The sequence below is a fragment of the Pogonomyrmex barbatus genome, unplaced genomic scaffold (genome assembly GCF_055798465.1).
Source record: "Pogonomyrmex barbatus isolate J1 unplaced genomic scaffold, ASM5579846v1 scaffold2, whole genome shotgun sequence".
Lineage (NCBI taxonomy): Eukaryota > Metazoa > Arthropoda > Insecta > Hymenoptera > Formicidae > Pogonomyrmex > Pogonomyrmex barbatus.
The window spans coordinates 814,534-835,743 of NW_028297116.1; the positions used below are offsets into that span (position 1 = coordinate 814,534).

Below are 21,210 nucleotides of genomic sequence, written 5' to 3' on the forward strand. Positions count from 1 at the left end.
TATGGAAACTAAATTATTAAATAATCTAAAAGAAATAACAATAGGATATGATATCATTGTTACAAAAAATGAAATAGATGCTAATTTTATAACACATTTCTCTTCTGTATAATGTAAAAAGAATAGAAAATATATAAATTTAGATCAGAACTATTGCTAATATTAATAAATAAAGTAAAATTTATGAAAAAAAAATCAAACGAGTTTGAAATTAAAATTAAATTGGAATTTAATCAAAAAAAGAAAATCTTAGGTTTAATGAACTATATTTAGATTATTCAAATTTCAGTCTAATCTCAATTTTTAGTCTGATACAAACATAACTATTAACACTCTATTAGCAGTGAATAATTGCATGATGCGCGGAATTTATTTGGCCATATTTTATTCGATCATTTTTATTTTGATTAGGACTTTTCTTCTCTTTAAATATATCTTATACTAGAAATATACTCCAACTAAAGACCATTGCACGTGAAAAAATTTTAGTCGTAATTATAAAATAAATAAATTAACCATCCAAGATTCGTCTATTCTCTTTGTCCAAAAATAATCAATTGTAATTAGTCAATTTGTTTATGTCATATAATTATGACTAAACTAACTTTTTTTATGTGCAATGGCCTTAAGTGCTGTCTAGTTCGCGCTCACCGATTGGTTAAAGTCCATTATGTTACACCTATAGATCTATAGATTTTATAGTACTGAATACACTTTTTCTTTTAGATGAAAAAAGACAATAGATGTGTCGTATCTTCTATTCTTTAGTTTCCGAAAGTACACGATAAAGAAGAATAAAAGATATTACTCTTTCTCTATTATATACAGAAATAAAAGAAACATTAATCTCTTGCTCTATCAACTTAAACTTTAATTTTAGTCAGAAGACATAATCCTATAAGATCCTATAAGATCTATCCAGACTATAAGATCTGATTACATCTGTATAGGAGTGTTCCGTTTGGCCACGTTACAATTGGACACATTTTACAGTTACTAATGCCTGGAGATTTTCCACTAGATCAACCAATAAAAAAATTTTATTTTAAATTAATCCATCAGCAACGTGGGCAATCGGGCGTCATCTCTCCTATGTCCTAGCATATAATGTAATGCAATATAATGTAATGTAATGTTCTTCAGATTTTATTGTGACGTTCTTTGCCATTTAATGTCAATTTTTAGGAATTTTCTAATAAATTATTTTAAAAGATTACCTATCCCATTTTTTATTTGCTAAGTCAACTCGATTTGACTTACCTCTATAAAATAATTTGAAATTCTGTGCAGTTTTTAGATTTAAATTTTTAGTATCAGAATTATAGATAAATTTAAACGTTAGTGTTTATAATAAATGTATCGTCTTTTTTATATGTAACGGTTTTTCTTTTCAGTTTCACACATCTTTGGTCACTCGCTTGATCGAATCTACTCGTTCTTATAAATAATGAAGCCACGTGGATGTTTTTCTTGGCAATTTCTTTGCGTTCTTATTGTTTCGTCTTTGTGCTCTAGTTTCTGATTCCTGGCTTGTATCTCTTTTGAATACTCCTGTTTGTCGATTAAACTTCGAGTTCTCGTTTCAATTCCAGAATCTTATTTACACCCGACTTGCCTACCGCATTATGTTGGATTCAGACCAGCACGATGACGCGACATGCGATACGCGATAATAAGCTTACAGCTTTTCTCGGAAAAACGCGTCATCATGCTGATCTGCAGCCAGGGTTATTCTTTTATTTTTTACCAATTTCTCCGAAAAAAGCCGCTATACGCTCCCTCTTGCAGTATATACAACATTCTCTAGCAGGGATGTGAATCTGTTGAATTAAATTTACTATCCTTGTAACTAAATCTTTTTAGGAAATTTTACAGCTTTGTTTCTTTTTATTTTATGTTTTTTCTCTATCTCTTTGGATGCTGATTGATTAAATTGGTTGGTTAAATAGATCAGATTGTATCTGATCTATTTAATTTATTCATATTTATTAATTTACATCTAATGAGCGATAAAAATGTAATGTTAATAACGCATTTCTTGAACGCAGCTATAGTGGTGTAAAAAGAACACTCATGATGTAAAAAAGAAAAGCATTACGCATATAATGGTGAGGTCCATTCTTTCCAACATACTGTGTACCCAAAAAAATGAAATTTGGCTCTAAATGTATCCGTACAATTCAAATATGAAAATAAACGTATGATAACTATAATAATTATATGATAATATAAAGAACTGTTGTACCAAACCTATTAAAGACGGCCAGTGTCGGTCCACAATAAATAATTTAAGCTTTAAGAACTAAGAAATTGACCAATCAATCGAATATGAATAAAATAGTTAACTATGATTAGTTAATTTCTTACGGCTTAAAGATTAAATACCTATTGTGGACTGAGACTTATAAAGACTAATCGGATGTCCAGTTTTTATTATCTTTAATATCATATATAATAGATTGAGCATCGCATTAGGTAAATGTATGCTCACAGTGAAATGAGAAAAATTACATTGGCGCCTTATTGCCACGTTTATCTCGTCTGCTAGCATTTTATTGGTGATTTTGTTCTCTTGACGTACACCAATGAGAGGGTAGTAAAAGAGATAAAATAGGGCACCAATCATAGATCTTATAATACTAGATATGCCTTCTGACTAAAATTGAGGTCCGAGTTGATAGAGTAGGAGAGTAATGTTCTGTCCTTCTAGTTCTGTATGATAGAGCGAAAGAACAATATCTTATATCCTTTTTTATCATATTCTTTTGGAAACTAAAGGATAGAAAATACGACATTTAGTCTCTCTTTCCAAGGAAAAGGCGTATCCAATACTATAAGATCTATGACGCCAATGTGGTTTCTCTTGCCTAGATTCTGATGCAGACACTAGCGCTTTGACATCGAGCGCTGATTGGTGAAAAACGGATAATGAGGATAAATAGTAAAGATTCATCCGCCGTTTTATCCCCACTACTCATTTTTCACCAATCAGCATCTGTGTCAAAGCGCTGGTCTGTATGAGGATCCAGCCTTCACACAAAGTGCGTCTACCTAGTGCGAAATGTCGAAAAGCCAATAGTTTACGAGTATTTTACATTTTATTTTAAAATGTGCGAGAATAAAATGTAAATTATCTCGTAAACTTGACTTTTCAACATTTGTACTTTATAACAAAATATGCGCATGTGCTCTTTATAGAATCCTGTAGCATCTTGTCGTATTCACATCTGACATATAACTTATAATAAATAATTGACAACATCCGACAGCGCCATCGATTGATTGTAGAACGAGCCTATAAATGAGCCAATCGGAGCCAAGAAATTTTTTTGTCTTGATTAATCAATTAAATGCTACTCCACAAAATACAATTTTCGCCTACTTACAAAATACAATTTTCGAATATATAGCCATGTTAATGATGTCTCTTATTAATATAAGTTTATTTTATAATAAAAGTTCAAATGATAAGTGCTATTCAAACATTTATTGTTTTACTTATTTTGCTCAAAGGCGTCAAAAGAATTGAAACAAATTTGTTGTTACAGCCACCTCTTATCGTTGTATATAAATATCCTCAAAATCAATTGATGCATTCACGCGCGCACGTGCATCAATACCTGCATATCTATATACAACATTGAAGAGTAGATCTATAGACAGAATGCAGATAGACCTGACTGATTTCCAAAAAAATTGAATTATGATATGCAAATATCATTGTATTATTTATTTCTTAATGCATGGTTATCGTGGGCTCTTATCTACGAGAAATAAATGATCTTTTCGCGAAAATTTAAAAAATAAAGTATGTATATAAACAAAATTCGCCGTATTATGCACGCGCACATATCTCTGACAGATATACAAATCTATATATACAGAAGTATACATATTTTGTCGTACTTATTCATGCGATTTTGTTGATTTTGCTTACTTATCGATCTGGTTAAGTATTTATTAGTAGAACCCTAGCCTATTGATTGCCCTGAAAAAATAAGGTCAAATCGTTTAAAGGGTGCCAGAGCAGCTTCCTAGATCCCGCTTCCATAAATAATATTAAAGAGAATCTATTTGAACCATATGTACGTCACTGTTTATCGTCATTAATAAAATTTCAGGTGCAAGTCTTGCGAGGATATCATAATCAGAGAATGGTTTTTTTGCAAAACGTAAACATAAAAAATTTATTAAAAAAGTTTTGCTTTAAAATTAAACATTTGACTTTCAGAATTAAGAATTTAATATTCTCAAGTGTCTTCCATTTCTTCTTTTTTTTTCTTGACGTCTGGCGACATCACGCAATTAAACAAAAAATATTAAACAAAATAATTAAACAAAATAATAATTAAACAAAAAGTAAGAAGAAAAGTATTACGATACGTCTAATTAATAAATCTAATTAATAATCTAATTAATAAATATTTAATATATTTTATTTTTAATTTTTGAAATTTAAACGTTAATTGCAAATTGTTTCTCAATTCACAAAAACAAATGAGCAGAGAGATAGATAGATAATGAACATAATTCTTTTTTAAAAACGTTTAAATCATGTAATAATTAGTAGATATTAATAATGTAAATAATCAGCGATTATTATTAACAATTTATTACTAATTAATTTAACCATTTTTACGCACCGTCCTTCTTCCTTTTGTTCAAATATTTTGACATACATGTGCGTTTGTTCTTTCGACCATCATCTCAAATTGCAATCAATAGATAGCCGACGAAACGGCGCCAAAACGCCTTTCATCTCGCGTAGCTATAGTTACTGTCGTTGATTGTCGTATATAGTAAAACAATAGAGACAATTCAAAATAATCTCAACTTTTACGTGTAATATCTCATCAATATTCTCTTTTTCTTACATATTTTATCATTTAATAATAATTCCAGCAACAAAACAGCAACAAAACAAAACTCAAATAAAAATTCAAATATGTGGTTCAAAAGACATTTTTCCGAAACTTTTAAATTTCTCTCATCACATACAATTATTTTCAAGATTTTGCGAGCAAACTTTCGGCAAAGTAGAAGCAAAACAAAAGTTTAAAGTTTTAATTTATTTTAAGAAGATTGAAAATTTGAAAGCTTGTAAACAAAAAGTCATAATTTTAATGTTTATATAATGACATGATTAATTAATTTACTCTGAAATATACATGACTATAATCCGGTGAAAAATAATTGATTAAAAAAAGACAAATTAACTTAATTTAATGAATGGATTATACTAATAGATGTCAGAAATTTAGTTGATTAAATATTTCATATTTCTTAATGTCACGTTAGATATTTAAAAGATGTTTATGTTAACAGACTGTATTGTTAAATTGTTGTACAATAAATATATTCAATCAAGATGTTTTTTAACTGCGAGTTAGCTGTTAAGTAACGCCATCTATTGGATTAACCATTATCGGATTAATTATATTCTTTTATCGTATTGATACATTTATTAACAGATATAATAAAATTTTAATTTGTATAAACATAGTATAATTATAGTAGATATAAATATTGTTTGCTAAAAAAAATTATATAGTAGCAATAAATTTTTTTGCTGCAGCAGTAAACACAGTGTCAGCAAACTAGCTGTAACGATAAAAGTTTTTTTCCGTATAAACATTTTATAATAACATTTTATAAATAAATTTCGCCGATTTATATAATGTAAACAAATCTGTTGTATAATATAATTGAAGCATCAGACGTCTTATTTATACTTCAGGCCTTTATCTTTTGTATCCGTAAGACATACAATGATCCAATAGTAACTTGTACATTCTATATGAAAAATGTGAATTTTAATGATTTAAATTATATATAAAATGCAATAAAAAATGAAAACAGTGATATTAATTAAAGTGATGTAAATTACATATTTACAAAACAGAAATTACTATATTTATAAAATTCGAAATTTTAACTGGTTGAAATGTACATCAATCACAGACGCAATATGCGTTTAATAGCCAACTTTTAGACCAGACATTTTTTTCTGCGGAATCGTTCGTAACAAATATTTGATTCAGAATTTAAAAAAAACTATAAAACATATCATATGACTAAAATCTTTAATCTGTTTGCATAAATATATTTTGTTATTAAAAAAAAATAGTAATAATTGATTATGTATAATGATCTAATTGATAAAAATTAAATGTATATGTTTTTCTAAAATAGTCAGAGTTAGAATATGTAGTGATATTATATAGTAATAAAATATATTAAACAATTTTTCTATAAAGTATTAATATTAATATTATTTAAATAATATTGTTGAAAATTTATCCTTGAATTAGTAAACATGATCGATCCATCCAATCCATTTTTATAGTTTAATTAGATGCTTATGCAATTTATTAATTCATGTATTTTGTGTGTGTGTGTGTGTGTGTGCGCGCGCGCGCGCGCGCGTGTGTGTGTGTGTGTCGCATGTCTACATGTGTGAATAGGATTAATAATGCTTGTGACACAGGCTTGGCTATGATGATCAATTTATCTAATGGATTATTTAAAAGGAACATTTTTTCCTTTAAAAAACACAAATATTAAAGAAATCTTTTTAGATGGAAGTGAAAAAAATATAAAAAAAATTTTAAATCTACGATTTGATGATATAATATCAAATCGTAAATCCAAATTATTTCGAATATGTTACCCTTTTCATTTTATATAAGCTTTATATATAATATATATAAGTTTAAAAGACAGTTGAGTAATCATGTTTTCCAAAGATGGAAAAGCTAAAGCTTTCGCCATTCGCATATAATTGGCAATTTCCATCCAAGAAATATCCTTTGACACTCGACATTCCCATGTGTTTGACCGTCATCGATGGCCTTCATAAATACTCTCGTTACGGAGGGAAATTACCTCTAAAGGGAGTCGGTTATTCAAGGTTTACGGCGTCGATTGTTTGCGTATGCAGCACCGTCAAGGATCGCAAGAAAAAGTGAACGACAGCGCGTCGTACACATTGATGTAACGCGTCGCGACGCCAGGCGGGTGAGGCAGCAACCCCCGTCGACGCCGACGCCGACGCCGACGCCGACGCCGAGCGTCGACCACCTCTGTCCATCAGTCAGAGCGCCGCCGCGAGGACGCTCCGTATGGTGTACGGTGTTAACGCGAGCAGCGGCGATCGCGGCACGTTTCCTGGGAGTGGATCCACACCCATGTCTCAGGGCGACGTACTGCTACGCAGGGGTGCCGGGGGTGCGTGAAATCGCGCGCGAGACATATCGCCGCGCACTCGACACTTTCCACTCGAACTCCCGTCCGAGCATTTCCGAGCAGAAATTCTACTCGAATCATTTTTCCTCGATGCATAGATAAATGTGAATTTTACGAGTTTTACGTGTAAATTAAAGTAAGAGAATTGCGAATGTCGGATCGCGTAACGCAAGGATGTGGCGAGCGTCGTCCAGATATCCATCGAAGTGGCGGTAAAGTACGATGAAACGCGTATGACGAATGCACTTGCAGGAATTTACGGATACCGCGGAAGTTGCAAGACCCGCGGGACCCGCATTAAAATTACACGACATAGCTTACTTTTTTTTTTTTTTTTTTTTTTTAGTATACACGTGTATCATATTTTATGATTTCAGCTTTGCGAAACGTGTTTGCGTTTGTTGATAGATAGACACTCTCTATCGAAAATATATTTTTTAATGCGGATTTTATTTATTCGAATACGAATGTACTCAAAGTTTAATATTTAAAATCGGAATACAGCTCAATGTTCAATGATTAAAGTTGAAGAATACATTATTATTTGGCTCAAAATAATTTTTTAAATTGTATTTGATAATGCGATTTTTTTTAGAAAATTAGATACGTCGAGGAACGTGGCGTTGCAGGCATGCAATTTTCGCGCGTTGTACGCGTTGTTTTTTTTGCGAAAAATTCGCATTGGAGTGTGTTTGACGCAAGCGTCATTATATTTGCAAGAAATTATTTTTTAGAATATCGCATGCGTGATCTGAATACGTGAACGTATATAAAATATTCGAGGCTAAATTAATTTCAACGAGGATACTGATACACGTGTGTCTACATTATAACTAAATTCGCTATCATAGCTGAATAATCGATTTTGCAATTTTTACATAAATTACGCAAATTGCGCGAAAGTATGTGTAATTATCAGTCTTTTCTACGTAAAACGTTAATGTTATTACTTTTATTACTATTAATCGTGTATAACTTATGTATATATGTTTGCATATATGGATTTTTTATATAATCAGAAATATTATAATCTCTCTTTTTTTCTCTCGTACACACGTACTTTACATATACGGATATACAATAGAGATAAAAATATCTTAATTTCTAGAAAATAAATTTAATAAAACGTTTTTCTATAGGGAGATGTATTTAGCGGACTATAATAAATTCGGCGATAGAAGTTTCTATTGTACGAAATTTCATTATAGATAGGGAGATATTGACATGAATAATTCCCGAACGGGTAATTTGCGCATCAATAGGAAAACCTCCCTTGTATGTGTTCATAGTGACGTAATGCTACAGTATCTCGCGCGTTTTCCCGCGTGACGTAATATAGATCAGGCCTGTCCAATATTTTGCTCACTAAATGCTTCTGTTCTTCATTATCTCATTAAAAAAAATAGAAAAAAAAAATGAAAACGGATACGGATATTAAAGCTCTCTCTAAAGTCCAGGATGAAATGAAAGCATTTACCTCGCGAGCAAAATTTGGATAGGCCTGATTTAAACGTAACATGTGCCAACATTGTTAAAATATGTGAAATTTGCTTTACAACAAATTTCATGTGCCACTAGTAAGCTTCGGCATATTGAATTGTTTCAAATGCATCACAAAGATTTCAGATGTTTCGATTATTATTTAAAACTTTTTAAAGGTCATGAAGATTTTATAATATGTTCCATTGCGATGTGTTCAATGAAAAAAAGAACAATAGATTTATATGTATCATGGTACTCGTAGGATTATAGGAGGAAGTACACATTTTGGCAAGGAGTGAACGGAGGAATGGTAGGTGGCACTGAAATGATGCAATTTGGTCCCTAACGTCTGATAATCATCCAGTTCGAAGGCGGGTCTGATAATACCATCGTCATAATGAATCGAGAAAACGAAGAAGTACGTCAACAAGCGCGAGATCGTTCATTTCTTTTTTTTCCTTTTTTCTTATTTTTTGCAGTCAAATCAATTCGTCACATATAAAATTTATAATAAATATATTAATCTTATACGAAGACTCTATTTCAAATCTTGGACGCTACGAATAACTTGCAAGGCGCGAGTTTAATCATAAAGTGGGATTCTAAATATAAAAATAATTATTATTATTAGTTTTGTCATAATTATATTACAGAAATTATAGATTAGTATAACAGTTATAGAAAAGAATTAATATCGTTAATTTGATATGATGTAATAGATCTCAGAGTTCTATTTAAATAAAGAAGAATATTTTATTTAAAAAATTATTATTATTGTTTAAAAAAAACATCTTGATCATACCATATCTATATATTTGAAAGCTTTATTTTTATTGATAACACTAATTAGATGGATATGATATAGTAATCATTTAAAATAAATTTTTTGTTACTTTTCTTAGATATATATGTATTATTACTTATTACTTTTATTATTATATATTCCCGGTAGAGATTAATTTTTGACTATTTGCGCTCTCGTTTTTTTGCTTATTTACTATTGCAGATAACTGACAACTCCGCGCATTATTCTTTCATTTTCAGCAGCGACCGGTCCCCCAAACGCTGTGCGGAGCACTGCAAAAGGAGCCGAATTGTAAATGTTTAGTGTTGACAGTTCTTATATATGGCTGTCTCGCGGCAGTAACGTGGTGTAGATGTGCCAATGTTACCAAAGTACGTGAAACAAATTCTACAATTGATTTCGTACCGCTAATAATATGCTTAGACATGTTGAATTTTTGCAAGTGTATCATAAAGATCTCAAACCGTTTCGATGTAGCTACCAATGCAAAAATTTTTACAATGGCCCATATTCTGAATCTTCTATTGATAAAAAATGTTTAAAGTTTATAAGCCTTCTGATTGATTATAAATCATTTATAGAGATACTTTTATCAACAAAAGAAGATTTAGAACGTGAGCCCATATTTTCTATTTTTTGACATTATTAATTTAGAATGGCAATAAGTCAACGAATTTAAAATTTTTCGAGATATATAAGATTTCGAGATTTTTTTAAAATTTTGAAGAATTTTTCGAAATAATATTCAAAGCCATTCGAATCTCTTTGAAGTCTTTCAAATTAAAAAATACTTTTGAAAGAAGAGTTCTAGCATCCATTATTACTACGCCGCATGTACGGAAAATTCTCTCTTAGACTTGCAAATGAAAATTCCTCCTCTTTTTCTTTAGATTATGGTCAACTACACTAAATACCCCATCAGAAGTACAAAGCATGTATCATCACCCTGCGACGACGGCTATATATATATTCCGGTACGTATACTGAAATACGGAAGAAAAGAAGGTGAAGAGAAAAGGAAGCAACTCGATCCCATGTCACGCATACTGTATCTTTTTTCTTTGTTATGAATCAATCCTGTGCATGTCCCTCTTTAAAAAAGAAATTACTCGACGAGGAGTAATATCGACTCTCCTCGCTCGGATCTTCCGCTCTTCACACACGCTTGAATGCATATCGCGCCACCCCCTCGGCTCTTCCATCACATTCTCTATCCCTCTCTTTGTTGTACAGGTGGCATTTATGGGGATGCTGTATCTGGTTTATCTGGTAGAGTGTTACCATTCGCCAATCAGAATCGATTTACTGCATGCAGAGAGCCAGGACAGCGTGCTGTCCAAATTGGCGCAGCTAAAGATGGCACAGCCACGGATATGGTGGAAAGCTGTTTCCTATCACTACGTGCGCAGGAAACGGCAAATTACGCGTTATAGGAACGGAGATAATTATACCACCACGCAGGTGACACGCTGCACATCTTTTTTTTTTTTTATCGAATACATTTTCCTCTTTAATTCTTCCATATTTTCAGGCGTAAGCCCTCGGAACATTCAAAAATCATTTAAAAATTAAAAAAAATATATTTTTAGGGAGGGGGGATTAGAATCAAATCTGAACATCTTCACAACATTGAAAACAATAATTTAAAACAGATTGAGACTTTAAGAAGCTTTAAATAAATAGCCTTTTACATAAAGCCTCTGATAAAACTTATGCAAATATTCTGCTGCTGTACGTTGGGAATATATCGTGATAATTGATGTCGTGATAACGGAAGGGTTAAGGACGCGCCTAACGAATCTCCTCTCACCCCCTCGCCGTACAGGTCTACTACGAGAGGGTGAACACACACTCGGCCACCACCCACTACTATTACGACTATTGTGGAGTCAAGGACATCAGTAAGGAACTGATACTCGAGCCAAAGATACAGATCACGAAGATTATGCTTACCAAGGGATTCGCATTTTCGAACATAAGAGCCGCCACGGAATTTGAGGAGGCACGATCACGATTTTTCGCAGAACAGGTACGGAAATGTATGCTTGTACGTATGTAATAATTATTGCATCGTTATTTTCTGTTACACTAACTAAATTCGGACTTTATCTACTATACGAACAAAATTTAAGTAAAAGGAAAAAGGGACGAAAAATTCAATCAAATTTCATAAGGATGTAAATAACGAGAAATATTTCCGTTTTCTCAGGAACTTAGTGATGACTACATGGAAATGAGAGAAGGTCTCGATCTCGGATATAATGTTAACACGATGTTAGTTGCCGTTCTTGGTAACCCGTGGTTCACAAATCGTTACGTTTATTGGTGTTTAAGCGCCTTACTTCTTAGTTGGCCGTTACGAGTAATCATCGAATATAAAACACAATACGCTGATTATCAGGTAATAATAATTTTAAATGAATTAGGATTATCATCCAATTTGCAATTCAATCATCTTTTTGTTTAAAATTTCATTATTATTGAAATATGAAATATTATTCGTTATATATAATTACTTTTATTGTCATTTTAATATATGTATAATTTTTTTAATCACATTACCATATTCTTATTCATCTTTTATTTATAATAAAATAATTATTCATTTATATTATTTTATCTTGTAATTTCACACTCTACTGCACATATTTTTATTCACGACTTGAATATTAAAATTTTAATATTTTATTATCAAAGTTGGTTAGTTTTTTCTTTTTTCTCTAAGAAAAGTATGCGATTAAATTTGTTGTAGAAATAAAAATGCGAGATTCTCTGTCTCAGGTCACCAAGCTTTTTGGCGTAAATTACGATACACCGATCTCCGGCGAACCTATCCACGCATCTATGAGCCAGCTGAGCCAGCCGGGTTCCTACATGCTCGCGCCCAGTTACAGCGAAGCGTTGCTGATGGAACCAGCAACGCCTCGCAATAACGAGCCGGAACAGAGACAAGAACCTTGGCAAACTCGTGGAGAGACAAACGTCGCGACGGATATGGTACCCAGCTATTCGGAGGCGCTTCTCTACGAGCGTGCCGAACAGTGCGATCGTAGGAACGTGATCGCGACTAATGCCGGCACTGAAAGCGCGACCGATGCAGCAACATCTTATAACGCAAATTTCGTTGATCTGAATAGACAAGTGTTATCGCCGATGCCATGCGAATGTCACTGCCCTTGTCCGTGTCACGGAAACACGAGTGGCTATGAGAGTAGAATGGACGAGCGCAGTTACGCTGAGATTATGACCAGCAGAGAACACCTGCCGATCGGCAGTCCGCTGATAACGGGCATCGAAGCTAACGATACCTTTGAAAGTGAATTAGCAATGCTACGAACGACTGCCGACGGTCGATTGCATCCCCCCACAAGTGTGACTCCACATTCCATGAACGACATCGACGCGTCTCCAAGTAGGTGCAGCAGTTGTGGTAGAATTTCCGCCAGTACGCAAACAATCAACGTTGACGTCCTTCCTCGTGTTATCGCGAGGAACAAGCCCGGCGAAGGGCCCTCGCAAATTTCATCGGGAGATTTTATTCCCGGCACAATGCCCGGAAGAGAGCACGGGGCTATTCCCCGTGACATTTCCGAACCTAATTTAAGATCGCGATCGGAATTGGATACGCTCCCTAAAGGCAATGTCAGGAGCCTGGAGAACATACTTGAGAACGAAGAAGAACAATTAGGAGGTAGAGTTGGTAGAATTGGTAGAGTTGGCAGAGTTGACAGTGCTGACAGAGCTGGTAGAATTGACACAGTTGGCAGAGACAGCTCCGCCAACGTGCAGACGAATATTCCTTTCTATGAAAGGCAGCACCCTTCTTTGGTCGAACGCCAGAGGAGATTCCCGGCCTCCCGTCCGCCCCCTTTGAGTCACCATCGTTCCCTTTCTCTCGACGAGACGACCGTTTCCCCGAGAAACATGGGGGCCATTCCAAAAACCGAGCCAGGAATACTGAATCGTAGCAGGATCGTGGTGAATCCTATGTCGAACGAGGCCTGCTGGAAGTTACCCAATTCGAAGACGTACTTCTGCTTAAAGTCGATCCTGAAACAAAACAGGCGCAGGTACACATTAGTCACCATGGATGAATTCCAGAATTTTGCCGAACAGGATGCTAATCATGGTCCCGGACACATTGGTAGTTCCGACAAAGGCGAGAAGAGCGATGTTCAAGCCGATAAATTGGGCGATCGTCCACGCTCAAGAGAGAGGCTGAATCCTAGAAGGAGGATGCCATCGTTCGAGGAATTCGTAGCAGAAAGAGATAAAATGTATTTCAATGATCCGAAACGGGAAAATACCAGGTAAAGTTTTGTTACTTTAATAATTTGATTTGTTTAATGCTGATTGTCGTAGTATTAGATTTTGAGTGATCAGCAATTTTCTTACGCATTTTATGCATTTTATGATAATTATAAGCAAGCTTTATTGTTAATTGTTGCTGATGTTATTTACTGCTTATTAATAATTAATATTACGCTGTATTTTGTTTCTGCTTACTCATCACATAACGGCTTGTATTTTGGTATATTATGGCTGTACTATTATTAATTGGTAATTATCTTATAATTGTTAACTTTAAATCTGGCAATTAATTTGTAAGCTATTTTACAAATACAATATTCTACACTTTATTCAAATTTATTTTATAATGAAAATAAATTTCCAAATTTGAATTCCCTAAAGTTATTAGAATTATATTTATACACTCTTCTTGATTTAGTGTAATTATTATATTATTATAATTATATTTCTATATTTTATAAAAATAAAATTGTTTAAAACATTAAACAAAAATTTTAAGTATTATATATAAAATACTAAATTAAGTATTATATAAGTATTATATAATTTTATTTTTTGCTTTTATCTTATAAGACAATTTTAAATTAACTTAACTCTGCCAAATTAAAAGTTAACATATTACAATATATAACTTGGAGTTAAAGCAATTACTTACAGATAAAACAAAGAATTTCGTATGTTTAAACACAACATTCACTATATTTCTTTTTCTAAGTTACAAAATAATCAATTGCTTTAACAATCAATTGCTTCATGCGACATTTCAAACAAGTGAAATAAATCGATATTGTCTTTATAGAACGCTCATTTTCGCCAGTCCAATACAAGAAGTCTTCCCTGGCGATCCTTTCGGCGGCAAGGATTTTGTGCCAGTAAGAAATTTAAGAGGGCACAATGTCAAAGAGGATCCTGCAAACGATTCGGCGATGCTTGCTCGGCCAAGCCGACCTCCAACCATTCGGGACGCAAGATGTTTTCCAAGCAATTATACCAGAAATCAATTTCGGCCCGACAGTGCCACATGTTCACACGCCATGCATCTTCCATCCTATCCCTACGAAAGGGAACTTCAGTATCTTTTACACAGCAGACAGCACGGACTTGAGCAGACTACGGGTACCCCTGGTAGAGCGGAAGAGACGCCGCGTGCGTATCGACACGACAGCGTTTCGCTTCCTTCCTACGACAGATCGTTGTCCGAACGCGCAAACAGATGGTCAACGAGTTCGAACGAGTACGACGATAGACCTCGCGAAAATCATCCGGCCAACCCGAGATATTTATCGAACAGAAGACGCCACGCCGGTTTAACCAGATCGCTCACCGAGAGACGTCCAAAGGTCGCTCGTCTTGACAGGAACTTCCGAAGAAGCTTTACAGGCAGGGTGGAGGACTACAGAACGGAAAACGCCAGACGGATGAATTTTAGCATAGAGACATCGTTGTAATGAGTGCTGATTCTCGGAGTGCCAATTGCACCGATCTCGATTAGACGCAACCGTGGTTAATATTTCTGCTGCGCATTCTTTTTTTAATCTAAACCATAAAATATTCACGGAAATAGTCTCCAAGGTTGACTGTTTTTAAATAAGTTGTTAATAATAAGTCATAACTTAACTTTTTTTTATAAGTCATAACTTTTGAATATTGAATATTCAATTCTGATAATTAAATATCAAAGAAATCATATCTTCAAAATTTACAGATATAGATATATTGGAATTTATCGATGTGTGTACGTTTGAATAATTTTATGAAACGAAAACAATCTGAATTTTTCATGAATAATATCGTGTTTACAGTACAGTATTAAAAGTTTCTTGAGAATAGGTGTCTGATTAAAAAAAAAAAAAAAAAAAAAAAAAAAAAAAAAAAACCCAGCAGAATTTTAATCCGGATGTTAACCTAGATCGTTAATGCAACTCACTCTTAGATAAGATTGCTAGTTTTCCTCCTCTATCTGCAGTATTGCTATGTAAATGGGACTATATTCTAATTAGGACAGAGAGTCATTGGAGATTTAGCTGACCCAAAATGTCAGCATGACTCAGCCTTAAAATTGTTACTCCTATGTTCCACACTACTTATATTGTAAGTATCCGTCCTACTATTTTTCGAATTAATCAGATACACGAACGAGTCATGCAATTTTTCAAAAAATATTTCAACGCGGGCTATTGCCCTTAGCGCCTTCGCTTAAAGGCACTTTTGAAAGAGGACCACAATTTGCGCATTTTGAAAATTTGAAAATCGGCTATCAAAAAAATTCAAAGAAAGATTACGAATGCGTGCATTTGATGTTAAATATAAATTATTATTTATTTCAGTTTTTTTACAAATTTAAATTTAAATTTGTAAAAAAGTCTGTTTTGACTTAAAAAAAATTAATTTCGTTTAAAATAAAATATAGTTGATAGGACTTTTAATTTCTAAAAGAAATTTATAAATTAGGCTTAATAAGACTTATATGATCATATTTTGAACGACCAAAGTTACACCAAAATAGTGTAAGATATAAAATTTGCGTTGAAATGAGACCGTAAGTATTAGGATAACAAATATTTCATTTTTATCTATATTTTTACAATTAATTCTTATTTTAAATTTATTCTAAAATGTAATTTACTTACATCACTTTTTTGTCGCATGCATCTTTATCCCTTTTTTTCTCTTTTTTTTTTTTCTTTTAATTTTGAAACTGTTTTTCTATTAAACTGTGTTATTTGACACAAACGTATTTAACATTAAATGCGCGTTACGGATATTGATGAAAAGTATATAGAAATCAGATTGCATTGGGCCAGTGAAACAACGATAGCGCTTCGGGAATGAGTCAAAATACAATTAATTTTTCGGGACAATGTGCCTCGCTAATTTAGTCAAGCCAATTTGAAAGTTAACGCGCAATTTGCATTTAGGCGTATACGCTGTTACAAAACGTCAAGAGTCAATTACGTACGCAAGCTATTACGAGTTGCGGCTGTAAACAACATTTTCTTCATTATTTATTGTTTAGTGAACATGACGTTTAGATTTATCGTGTGTGTATTTCGTGAGTATCGCGTATAAGAGTATAAGTATTTTGTATATTCTGAATTTGAATTCGATTATTTTATTTGTATTATATATAAGATATTTCGTGGATCTTGAACACAAATTTAAAAGAACCTAATCAAGTTCCACATTGTTACATATTCTTTTAAGTCTATATTTTTTATCAATTAAATAATTTAATAGAATTATTCACAGATCTATAGACACGAAGCCTGTCTCTGCGGATTAAACTTTTACGCTACAAATTAATCTAAATTCAAACGGTTCAAATTGTTTAATTTCTACTTATTTAATATAATATAAATATAGTTTTTATCACGTAATGAAGTTAAGAATTTAAAAAAATTAACTTATAAATTTTATTTACTTATTTTATTTATTACCCTCAATATAAATTCTTATATATGTGTGCATGCTTTTATTTATGTTGAGTTAACATGTTAAATACAACATTATCATTGACGTATGAAAAAAAAACAAAAAGCTGAAAAATCAAATGGTTCCAAATTAAATGGAATAAGCCAAAAGAAATTAAGTGGAATTCTCTTCCCATTTAATTCACACTTCTAATTAGTAGTACATTAGTAGTACATGCTCCGTCTATAGGTCTATAGAATTATTTGTAAAAAATTTATAAAAGAATTTATAATTATATAAAATTAATTAATTATAATTATTTTTCTTCGAGTTACTCGTTTATATTTGCCTTTCCAAATGGATACAAGTACAATTTCAAATATTAACAAGGAATGTATCAACATCCATTTCCTGTTTATACATCTCCAATATTATTCGAACATGTAAATATAAACGAGAAATCGAAGATTTCACTTGTTATTACTTGTTATACGATGTTATATTGTATATCAGTCCATGTAACACATTACATACAACTGTATGGGAAATAGATGAAAAGATAGGGGTTTAAGATTTCTTCTCAAAAATGCGTTCTATATATAAAGATTTTTTCTTGAAAAATTTTTTTTTTTAATTTTATGATTAGAAAAAGAAAAAGATGAAATTATATTTTTTTCTTTTTAAAAATATTTATTTAACGATACCGTTGTTCAATAATAACGTAATCATATTTCTAAAGTATGAAAAAAAAATTGTTGAGTTTAAAATTTAAATCACACTTACTTAAAATGAAAAAACTCAATCTTGCAAAATGAATTTTCCTATTGATCCCTATCGAGGCATTTATTTTTCTCGCAGTTGCTCATTCGTTATGGAACTATTTTATGTATAGATAAGTATAGAGATCCGTCGAGTGATACTAAGTTACGCGTTTTCCTACAAGTAGAGTAAAGCGAAGTAAAACTGATGTTAAACAATAGCTCAATTAATTAACACTGCACGCGATTATTATTCTGCGAGATGCGAGCGCGCGTGTTGATAAGATAGCCGCGCTGAGTTTTTGATAAATGTTCACTTTCAATCACAAAAAACTGGCGCTCTACACACGCACACACACGCACATATTTTACCGCATATGCCTTCGTCGTGTTTATACGTATACTTTGGATCCGTAATCTTAAGGCTGAAAAAAAGAGCAACGTCGCGCAAAAATTAAGACGCGCGTCTAGAGCTTAAGGTTAGAGATTTCGATTTAATTTTGATCTAGTTTACGGTAAAATTTCTAATTACATATTTCATTTATTTAATTTCAAATTTCTCTTTCGTATACTGAGCGACAAAAAGTTAATAATTATTTGTCCACATTAACAAAATACTACAAATACATTGAATATAATCATCGATTAATTTAATCAAAGTTTTCTCGAAGTATAATTCAAATGTTATCTATGATATGTGATAACTTAATTGTATTTCAACTTGAGATACTAATTAGGAGCGCGATGGCCAAATGTGATATATAAAAATTTAAATCGAATGTTTCGTAAAAGTATCGAGAAATTTTGGCTTTGAGTTTATATATTTCCCAGATAGCCAAATGCTAAGGTTGCTGTCATATTGCCCACATTGAAATAATTAATTTTTTTCATTGAAATAATTAATTTTTATAAATACAGAAAAAGACATCCCGGTAAAAAATTTTCTATAATAAAAACTTTCTATATAATTATATATGGAATATGTCCATGTATAAAAATATATATGTATATATGATTATATATAATTATGTATCAATACATATATTTATGTATAATTACATATAATTGTAATCGCCACTTTATATATAATCATAATTTTTATATAGAGACATATTTTATACATGACGCCTTACATATAATTATATAATTATATCTAACTACATGTAAAAAATTTTTTACCAGGGATTATGTTTATCGCATTAAATTTACGTAAAATTCTAATTCTAATTTTAACAACAGCAAATTGATGGCAACATATTACTACCGACCTGCTATTGGCAAAGAGGTTTCATGACAGCAACTTAATGACGATTTGTCAATTTGTCATCCGCAATTAATAAGTTTCAATTTGACCGCGTCTTCCATTTGGCATCTCTAAACGAAATGACAAATCACCCGTTATTATCATACTGCTGACAACATGATGTACCAGTATTGCTGTTTGCTTTTGAAATTTCATCAATTAATTGCATATGCAAGCATTCATATTGCTGTATTAGAAACGCTACTATTCTATTTCAATGTCAGCAAATGTAATCAGTAAATATGTAACATACGCATTAGTTTACTCAATATGCTACATCAAGCTTGGTTATCTGGGTTGGTGCTTCAGACATATAAATATGTCTAATAATGTGTATCGATACATACCTGTAATTTGTCTAGAAATATTCCAAAATTGTTTTTACCTAATCGTAATTTATACGGCGTTCAATCTTCCTGGCTGAAACAGGCGGAATGTTTATGCGTCTGATGGATAAGGCCGCCATGTGAGAATCTCAGGACGATGAGTGTTTGATGAAGAAGTAGCACATTTAGTTCTGGGCGTAACGACTACGAAGATCACGATTTTTACTAGCGCATTTAGATTAAATGGTGGACAAGTGGTCTTTTAAAATAGTGATCTTTTAGGCCATAACAATAGGCCAACGCATACAAAGCAAACATTTTTGCATTGTTTAAAATTTAAAATAAGGAAAACAAACGCGTTAGAAAGTAGAGCTTTGGGATTCGTCAACTGCCATACCACGATTGCGGTATAACAATTGTATATTATACACGAATGAGCTGCTTACAAATTTTGTCTTTTTTTGTCGAGCGCGACGACACATCCGAATTGAAGGTCGGAAAATCAATGTTGATCCAGGTAGTCGAGGAGATACGCTCATTATATGTAATTCAGGAACAAAAAAATCAAGAATAAAAAAAAAAATATGTGAAAATAGCTTTCTTATCGAAAATGTTCGTACAACGAAGCCGTATTTTTTTAGCGAAGCGCAATGTACTTGATGCTTAGGAAGTAGAATTTGATTCATGTGGAAGTGTGCTTGTGAATAGGCTGTTCAAGTACATATATACGTATAGCTAACGCGCTACGAGCCAAATATAATGAGCCAACGGTAATTTTGACATAATTCCGTTTAATCGGCGCTTATTTAATCTCTTGTGGACAATCTACATGTATTTATAGAGCGCGCATAACAAAATCGATTTTGCTCTGTCTTCGAATAAATTAACGACAAAACTTACGCCGTCTCAAAAAAAGTGCTCTTCTAATTAAACGTCATAATAGATCGAAGTGTTAAACGTATGATAAGATGAGAGTACGATAAGAGCGGAATTACGCATACCCGTTAGTGTAAGTCTGTAATTGAATGTGTGTGTGTATATTACAGGATATATTATACTCATTATTATTTATTACTACCATTATTAATCTCATGGATAATATAAATCGCACGACATTGCTGTAAAAACAACATAATTACGTAGATTAATAAACGTTACCAAAAAATGGAAAAGGGTGAGTTTTGTCGCGTTGCATCGCAAATAAAACAAGAAATGCGCATTGAATTCTGCTGCTGTATTTAAAGAAAAATAAGATAATTTTAATAAAAGCTATGACATAGTGAATGCTAAGTGATAAAATATATGTATATGTATGTATATATATGTATATATATATATATATATATATATATATATATATATATATAAAAACATCGAGTCACAAAAAATATTCCATAAACAAATATCCACGTAGATGATACAGATATTCAACGTGCGTATACGTCTAACTCATCGTTTTAAAATGAAGCCATTGCTCCATTGTTCCATATAAAAGATAAAGATTTTTGCGCGCTAATACAAATATTTAAAAATTTGTTCAAAATTATAAGGACAGAACGCCACTTAATA

At 32.3% G+C, this 21,210-nt stretch overlaps 1 protein-coding gene across 5 annotated transcripts; it reads left to right on the forward strand.

The window, feature by feature from the left end:
* The first annotated feature begins 7,098 nt into the window (after window positions 1–7,098).
* LOC105430565 (uncharacterized) lies at window positions 7,099–21,015 on the forward strand. Of its 5 annotated transcripts, none has more exons than XM_089077575.1 (9): window positions 7,099–7,462; window positions 8,990–9,145; window positions 9,772–9,903; window positions 10,423–10,506; window positions 10,766–10,993; window positions 11,358–11,561; window positions 11,742–11,933; window positions 12,314–13,842; window positions 14,643–21,015. In XM_089077575.1, exons 2-9 carry the CDS (start codon window positions 9,125–9,127, stop codon window positions 15,289–15,291), a joined length of 3,039 nt encoding a protein of 1,012 aa, XP_088933701.1. In that variant the 5' UTR covers window positions 7,099–7,462; window positions 8,990–9,124; the 3' UTR covers window positions 15,292–21,015. The 5 variants fall into 5 exon arrangements, with proteins under 5 accessions (XP_088933701.1, XP_088933700.1, XP_088933704.1 ...); XM_089077574.1 differs by having other exon boundaries at window positions 7,099–7,457; XM_089077578.1 differs by having other exon boundaries at window positions 7,099–7,457; window positions 14,661–21,015.
* The last annotated feature ends 195 nt before the right edge of the window (window positions 21,016–21,210 follow it).